The following is a 9048-nucleotide window of genomic DNA, read 5'->3' on the forward strand; positions in this document are numbered from 1 at the left end:
CTCTTACACTAGATAACGCATCTGCTAATGATACATGCCAAGATCATTTGAAAAGTACATTAAATATGCATGATTGGTTGTTGTGTGATGGGGAGTTCTTTCATATTCGTTGTTCTGCTCATATCTTGAATCTTATTGTGCAAGATGGATTAAAAATTGCTCATGATGCATTGGATAAGATTAGAGAAAGTGTGAAATATGTAAGGGGATCGGAGAGTAGAATGATAAGGTTTAAAGAATGTGTTTCAATGATTCAGGGTTTGAATTTTACAAGTGGGTTGCATCTAGATGTTACTTCTCGATGAAATTCTACGTACATTATGCTTGAAAGTGCTATCAAGTATCGGAAGGCTTTTGAGTATTTGAAGACAACCGATCATGCTTATAAGTATTGTCCTTCGGTTGATGAATGGGGGAGAGCTGAAAAGATATGTGAATTTTTATATCCCTTTTATGAAACTACTAATTTGATTTCTGGCACATCTTATCCTACTTCAAATTTGTATTTTCTACAAGTCTATCATATTCAATGTGTTTTGATGGGAAGTTTGAGAAGTGAAGATGAGCTTATAAGGAGCATGGGAGAAAAGATGATGAACAAATTTAAGAAGTATTGGGAAAAGTATAGTATCATTCTTGTATTTGGTGCTATTCTTGATCCTAGACTTAAGATTTCTACTTTAGAGCTTATGTATGAAGAGATTGATGTTGAGACTGCAAAAGGGAAGGTGGAACATGTGAAAAAGAAATTATATAAGCTTTTTGAAAAATATGACAAGAATTCTCTTCCAACTGTTCAAGCACAAGGACCTAGTAATCAATCTTCATCCATGACTCATACCCCTGAAAGTGCAAGCAAGAAACGACTTGCGATTGTTGGTGTAAGTAATGTTTATCATATTTAAATTCTCTTATTAATTGTCATGATTCTATCCTAACAAGATGTGATTATTTCTATTTTGATAGAAATTGATGAAACGTAACCATCAAGCTGAGGTCTCTAGTGGAAAGAATCCACTTGATACATACTTGGAGGAGCCACTTTTGTCAAAGGATTGCTTTGAAGATTTAGATGTTTTGGAATGGTGGAAATTATATGAGAGTCGTTATCCGAAGTTATCAATCATGGCACATGACTTATTGAGTATTCTAATTACTAAAGTTGCATCAGAATCTGCCTTTAGTATTGGAGCTCATCTCATTAACAAATATAGAAGTCGAATGTTGCCAGAAAATGTTGAGGCTGTGATTTGTACTCGCAATTGGAATAAAGGCTTTGTTGATGGTAATTACATTGTTAGTTACTAATTTAATATTTATATGACATTTAAGTATTTATATCTTGTTCTAAATTCGGGTATTCTTCTAATTGTAGGTGAAGGCGAAGGTGAATATGTGAATCCTCAAGGTGCTAGGCAAGGCGGTGTTTCAACTTCTGGATCAGATTCAAATTTTGTTGATTTAGAAGTTGATAATTGATTTATATGTGTTGATTTAAGGTTTTTTGGATATCTTGTTGATTTATGAATTATGTTGTGTTTTGTTTTAATTATAGTAGGATTTATGCGTGGATTATATGTTTGTTTTGTTATTATTATGCACTTATGTTTGAGACTTTGAGAGTTATTATTAGTTATGTTATTTTTATTATTGTTAATTTCAATCAAAAAAGTTATTATGGTTAATTATAATTTTTTTATGGATTAATAATGAATTTAGAATATTACTCTATATATTAAAAAACTAATTCGATGAAATAATTTTATTATAAAATAAAATAATTATTAGTACTTAGTGCGTTAAATTGAATTTTATCATAAAAAGAAAAAATTTGGTTAAAAAAAAGAGGCGGGCCGGCCCGCCAACCTGCCAGTCCGCCCTTTGGCGGGGCGGGGTAGCAAGATGAGCCCATATTAGTTTGGCGGGGCGGGGCGGGGCGGGGCAGGGGGGCTAGCCCGCTTTGCCACCCCTAGCCCATACTGCTGTGTGTACCACTCGTTGTACACCGGGAGAGGATGAAAGTTAACAATCTCATCCCCTAACTGCAGTGTATTATAGCGGCCAGAACTCTACATGTTAACCCATTTACTATTCCTGTCTCTCCAGTCATGGTTCTGTGGGCCGGTCAACCGCCTACAATGATCATTACCAATTTGGAATGTCGTGTCTGGTTGAAGCTGTTGCAGCCAGAATTATCGTCTAACTCGATCTGTTGGGTGCCACCCTATACACTCGAATGACACTAACAATGACTTTTTGGAGCACATAAATAAATTTATGGTGAGGTCGTTTGGAGCCACCGCTGCCATATATGGCTGCCGTAAAAACTGCACATTAGTAACCACGAGGCCATGTAGTAAAATTATTATTCTAAATAACAAGCTTAACATAAATTGTTAAAACCTACATCGTTGATTCCCAAGTCATCGAGTTGTCACCTAAAATGCGCCGTAAACCTTCGTGTATATCTTGTTAGCCGGCGCCAATGACTCCACCTAACCAAGATTAGTATGAAAGCAATAAGATCAACAATGACAACAATGACAACAACCACAATAATAATAAGGATAAAAAACATCGTCGTGCAAGTGGAATACTAACATCGACGAGCTCATTGCGAGGAATAGGCACTAGGAACAGCGTACGCTCACACGCCCAAACAAAAAGTAGAATGAGTGAATCATCTATCTCTTTACAGTGGTATCGTGATGCACGACATAATGATTTATAGATGTGCCAGACTGGCTGCCCACAACTGCATAGTAGAATTTGGTGGAAATCTCGAAGTAGAGGCAAAAATTTCGAGTTCAAAAAAGTAGTAGACTTATCTGGAAACACAATTGTATCGAGCACGCAAAAAATGAGAGCCCAGACTCACCACTCAATGGACTCCTACGTGTCACACGGTTCAGTGTCTCTACACAGTTGGACCCATGCAAGATTTACCTTAACAAAGACATGATCGTTCGGACTGGGCTGCCGACCAAAATATGTGAAGCAATTCTCCATCGAAAACTGTTGACTACTGTCCGCTCTACTCGTGACGGACTCACCATTAACCGGGAGGCCAAGTATATGTGTCACGTCTTCCAGCGTCGTAGTCACTTCCTGTCAGCAAAGTGACTGTGACGTTGGAAGACGTGACACATATACTTGGCCTCCCAATTAATAGAAAGCCCGTCATCGGTAGAACAGACAACGGTCACCAGTTTTTGGTGGAGAACTGCTTCCCTTGTTTTGGTGAGTAGTCTGGTCCGGATGATCACGTCTTGGGTAAGGTAAATGTTACAAGGGTCTGGCAGTACAGAGACACTAAACCGTGTGACACGCAGGAGTCCATTGAACGGTATGTCCGAGCTCACATTTTCTGCGTGCTCGATATAGTTGTGTTTCTAGATAACTCTACCACTTTTTTGAACTAAAAGTTTTTGACTCTACTTTGAGATTTCCACCAGATTCCACTATAAAGTTAGGGGTAGCCAGTCTGGCACATCTACAGATAATTGTGTCGTGCATCACGATACAACTGTAAAGAGATGGATGGGTCACTCATTCTACTTTTTGTTTGGGTGTGAGAGCGTATTCCATTCCTGGGGCCTATTCCCCGCAATGAGCTCATCGATGTTGGTGTTCAACTTGCGCGATGGCATTATTTATCGTTAGTATTATTATTGTTGTTGTTATTGTTCTTATTACAATCCTTCTAATCTTTTTTAGGTGGAGTCATTGGTGCCAGCTAACAAGATATACACGAAGGTCTACGGTGCAGTTTAGGCGTCAACTCAATTATATGGGAGACAATGATGTAAGTTTTAACAATTTATGTTAAGCTGGTTATTTTTAGAATAATAATTTTACTAATCGGCCTCGTGGTTACTATTGTGCAGTTTATATGGCGAGGCTGTATATGGCAGTGGTGGTTCCAGATGATCTCGTCGTAAATTTATTTATGTGGACCAAAAAGTCACTGTTAGTGTCACTCGAGTGTATCGGTGGCACCCAACAGATCGAGTTAGACGACAGTTTGGGTTGCAACAGCTTCAACCAGACCCAGCATTCCAGATTAGTGATGATCATTGCAGGCGGTTGAACGGCCCACAGAACCATGACTGGCAAAATAGGAACAGTGAATGGGTTAACATGTTGAGTTTTGGTCGCTATAATACATTGTAGTTTGGGGATGAAATTGTCGACTTACATCCTCTCCCGGTGAACTACGAGTGGTACACACAGTAGTACGGGCATCACCAACGATTGTCAGATAGAGTTGCAGGTAAAGAGACCGACGCAAATGAACCATAGGAACAACCACCACAACCAGCTGGAGCTCAGGAGCAAAATCCCCTCACGAGAAATAGTTTCAGGTGCCGAGGTATGAGCACTAGTATCAGGCATCGTGCTATGATCAAGGGTTTCAGGTATCATTAAGGTTTCTTATCATTAATGTCGCAGTTATTAATTATTATTATTGTTTCTGTTACCGTTATTAATTATTACTAATTATTATTATTTAGGTCCGACATATGAGCACCACTTTCAGGCCCAGGCATATGAGCACGAGTTCCAGACGCCGGGGTATGAGCACCATTATTAGGTGCCGGGATATGAGCAGCAATTTTAGGAGTTGACATATGCCCAGCAGTTTCAGGCACTAGCCAACAGTAACAGCTTCCGGTATATAAGCAACAGTAGCAGTGGCCGGCATTTGAATTGCAACAACCGTACATACTGGAACCACAACCACATCAGACAGCAGAACCCTACATATCACAGATGGTACTTCCAGCCGATGGCCAGTTCAGTCCATTGGCTGGAATTGATGACATTTTACGTTCTGAGAGACACGAATTGTCTATTTCTTTTGCCAAAGGAGCAAGGGCCTGCTACTCCTAAGCAGTCTGTTGGTCGTCGCGCCACATCAGGTCATGCAAGTGACTTTTTGACAGATCAATCCTCGAGTCATGTAGATCTTCCTTGTCCTTCCGCACCACCGCGTACCAAGTTATTCGATTTGAATGAATACCCCCAGTAAGTAGAGGGATTTACGGGACATGACCTTCAGCACGAGTACGATTATGGTGGAGCGAGTGCTCTAGGTTTGTGTGGTTCTGGTTTGTAGGACACTCGTGGTGCCAGCATGCCAGATGTCGGTGCTTCTGACGTTGGCGGTTGTCTGGATGCGGGTATGTCTCAGGGTCATCCGTACAATTTACGGACACAGACTGCGCCCCCAGATAAATACGCCCCGTTTCAGTATTCGAAGAAGGCGCCGAGAAAGTAAGCTGTTGCAGTTTATCTTATACTATTTGAGTTTAGCTTTGTATTCAGTGTTGTATCTTGTATTCAGTGTTGTATCTCGTATTGTATATTTAGAAGTTTCTATTTTTTCTCGTATTTATTATTGTATATTTAGATTTGTTCTCGTATTTTTCTATTTGAGTTTTTTCTGTTGCACTTTGTATTTATTATTCAATGTTTAACGCATACATAAAGAAACTGTGCAAATACATAAAAAGCTTACACACTAATTTAAAATAGGTTATGAAGTTACATAAAAAGGTACATAAAAAGTTACATATAAAGTTACTGACTGGTTTAAAATGCGTAAACACGTGAAAAGCTTAACCACTATTAACCTCTGGCTGAGCTTGGACTTGCGCGCTGAGGACATTGGCTATGGCTTCGTCCCTCCCGACCACATATAGTACACCGGCGTGGACCACGCATATCCCGCGAATCCATCTCATTCAAGTAGCGGGTTGACTTTGGTCTTTCTTTTTTCGTGCACCTCAATGTCTAATTGGCGAACACCTTCGCTCCTTGGTGTACGAATTTCCACTCTTCGTACAACTATACCAGTAAATGCACTGGGTCGTCCAAGTAATACCTACGTGAGTCAGGGTGGATCCCACAAGGATTGTGATTTGAAACAAGCTATGATTATCTTGTAGATCTTAGTCAGACGGATAGAAGAGTTGTTTGTTTGTTTAAACACATAAAATTGGAATAAGATGGAATTACTATGTTTGATTATAACGAGTGATAATAAGATGGTTAAGGCTTGGAGATGCTTTGTTTTTCTAAATTAATTCCGGTCTTATTATCTTATTCAATTGTGGATGATTTTTTCTATGACAGACTGTATGTGATTAACGTATTTTTTAAGAGATCGCAAATACTCCTCCAGATTTGAACCTGAGGGTTATTGCGGATCCAGTCTGATTGAAGGTAAAGCTGTTGCAATTCATTCTCCTTGGTGATCCTACTCAAAACGTCATAGACAGGGTCGAATCTTCCGAATCTGACGATGCTGCACCTTTGGTTCTAGCCTCTACCACAGAGACTCTAATCTTCCCGTACCTCGGCTGAACTGGTGTCTCGAGAATTCCCCAATGAAGTCGTGGATTAGCCGTCTAAGAGATGTATAATTAAGCTAGTAGTTCATCATTGTCCGATGAAAGACTCACTTTGAACCCAAGTAGAATGAGATAAACTTGTGCCGGTTCAACGCATTCATATTGATGAAGAACGAAGATACATCTTAGAATAAAGAATCAAACACGAATTGAAATAGAACAGTAGTACTTTATTAATCCATAGAACTCAGCAGAGCTCCTCCCCTCAACCTAGGAGGTTTAGAAACTCACACTGATAGAAAATACATTGATAAACGAAATATGACAGGTCCGTCATTAATGAGAGGTGTAAACGTCTTTAAATACTAAACTAATGACTAATGGTTACATTAAGAAGGGTAAAACAGTCTTTTAGTGCCAAAATTCACTTCTGGGTCCCACTTGGTGAATGTTTGGGCTGAGCTTGATTGAGATCCATGTGCTAGGAGGCCTCTAGGGCATGGAACGTTGACTAGGGGGTCCTTTATGGGTGTTGGATGTTGGTCTCTTCTCCTTTGGGCGTTGGACGCCACAATAGGGCAGTAGGCTAGCATTGAATGCCAGTTTTGGGCCTTCAATTCTGAAGCAAAGTATAGACTATTATACATTGCTGGAAAGATCTGGATGTTAGCTTTCGATAGCCGTTCAGAACGTTCCATTTGGACCTTTGTAGCTCTAGAAAAGCTCTTTCAAATGCAAGGAGGTCAGATTCGGACAGCATCTGCAGTGCTTTCTCTGCCTCTAAATCAGACTTTTGTTCCAGCTCCTCAATTTCAGCCAGAAAATACCTGAAATTGCATAAAAACACACAATCAAAGTAGAATCCAAAAATGTGAATTATAAATATGTAATAAACATAATCATTAACCAAGTTTTTTGAAACAAAATAATAAAACCAACATTGTCCAAAGTAAAATAAATATGTCCAAAATATATAATTAAACATCTACAAGTTTTGAACATCTTCAAAAAAACCCTATGTTCAACAGGGAATCTTGCCTTCCCTCACCAAAGCCCACGGTTTAAGCGGTGTGGGTTAGTCGGGTTTTTAATGTGTTGCGATCGCAATTTACCAGTCTGACCAGCCTATTTTGGCGGGTTATGCGGGTTGGCCTGACGGGTTTAGACCTATTTGTCACCCCTAGTTGGAGGTCAATAGCGGTTAAACTTTTTACTTGTTTACTCATTTTAAACTAGTCAGTAACTTTTTATGTACCTTTTTATGTGACTTCATTACCTATTTTAAACTAGTGTGTAAGCTTTTTATGTATTTGCACAGTTTGTTTACGTATGCGTTAAACACTGAATCATAAATACGAAGTTAGATAAAAAGTGCAATAGGCTAAACACAAGAAGAAAAAATATAAGAAAAAAGATAAATATACAATAATAAAAATGAGAACAATAGAAATATCTAAATATAAAATACGAGATACAACACTGAATACAAAGCAAAACTCAAACAGTATAAGATAAACTGCAATAGCTTACTTTCTCGGCGCCTTCTTTGAATACTGAGATGGGGTGTATTTATCCAGGCGCGAAGTCTGTGTCCGTAAATTATATGGATGATCGTGAGACATACCAGCATCTAGACCACCGCCAATGTCAAAAAAGCACCAACGTCAGGCTTGCTGGCACCGCGAGTGTCCTACAAACCGGAACCATTCATGCCTGGAGCACTCGCTCCACCATAATCGTACTCATGCTGAAGGTCATGCCCCATAAATTCCTCTTCCTGCTGTGGGTATTCATTTAAATCGAACAACTCGGTACGCGGTGGTGTGGAACGACAAGGAAAATCTACATGACCCGGTGATCGATCCATCGAGAAGTCACTAGCATGACCTGATGTGGCGCGACAACCAACAAACTGCTCAAGAGGAGCAAGCCCTTGCTGCTCTGGCAACGAAAATAGATAATCTATGTTTCTCAAGACCTGAGAGAAGCTGATGTCATCAATTCCAGCCAACGGACTGAACTGACTATCGACTTGAATTACCATATGTGGTATGTAGGGTTTTGCTACCTGATGTGGTTGTAGTTTTGGTATATACGGTTGTTGCTGCTCATATGCCGGCCACTGTTGTTGTTGCTCATATACCGAAAACTGTTACTGTTGGCCGGTACCTGAAACTGTTTGGCATAAGCCGACTCTTGAAATTGCTGCTCATATGCCGGCACCTGATACCGGTGCTCATATGCCAGGGCCTGAAAGTGGTGCTCATATGCTGGGGCTTGAAAGTGGTGCTCATATGCCAAAACCTAAATAATAATAATTAATAACAATTAAGAACGCTAATAGTAACAATAATAATAATAATTAATAATTGTGACATTAATGATAATAAACCTTAATGATACCTGAAATCCTTGGTCATAGTCCAGTGCCTGATACTGGTGCTTATATCCCGGCACCTGAAACTATTTCTCATGAGGGAATTTTGCTCTTGAGGTCTAGCTAGTTGTGGTGGTTGTTCCTGTGGTTCATTCGCGTCGGCCTCTTCACCTGCAACTCTATCTGACAATCGTTGGTGAGGCCCATACTGCTGTGTGTACCACTCATCGTACACCGGAAAAGGATAAAAGTTAACAATCTCATCCCCTAACTACAGTGTATTATAGCGGCTAGAACTCTACATGTTAACCCATT

General features: G+C 39.8%; 1 protein-coding gene across 1 annotated transcript; it reads left to right on the top strand.

Moving 5' to 3' along the window:
- Positions 1 to 320: 320 nt before the first annotated feature.
- LOC130949516 (zinc finger BED domain-containing protein RICESLEEPER 1-like) lies at positions 321 to 3941 on the top strand. The gene is made up of 7 exons (XM_057878210.1): positions 321 to 881; positions 967 to 1285; positions 1376 to 1467; positions 3249 to 3346; positions 3456 to 3623; positions 3718 to 3805; positions 3888 to 3941. The coding sequence occupies exons 1-7, from the start codon at positions 321 to 323 to the stop codon at positions 3939 to 3941; spliced, it is 1380 nt and encodes a 459-aa protein (XP_057734193.1).
- The last annotated feature ends 5107 nt before the right edge of the window (positions 3942 to 9048 follow it).

This window comes from Arachis stenosperma, chromosome 9 (genome assembly GCF_014773155.1).
Source record: "Arachis stenosperma cultivar V10309 chromosome 9, arast.V10309.gnm1.PFL2, whole genome shotgun sequence".
Taxonomy (NCBI): Eukaryota; Viridiplantae; Streptophyta; class Magnoliopsida; order Fabales; family Fabaceae; genus Arachis; species Arachis stenosperma.

Coding starts and splice junctions, on each gene's coding strand:
- LOC130949516 (XM_057878210.1), top strand. CDS start 321: ATGCTTGAAAGTGCTATCAAGTATCGGAAGGCTTTTGAGTATTTGAAG. Junction 1,468..3,248: donor CAAATTTTGTTGATTTAGAA/GTTGATAATTGA, acceptor TTTGGTGAGTAG/TCTGGTCCGGATGATCACGT. Junction 3,806..3,887: donor ATTATATGGGAGACAATGAT/GTAAGTTTTAAC, acceptor ACTATTGTGCAG/TTTATATGGCGAGGCTGTAT.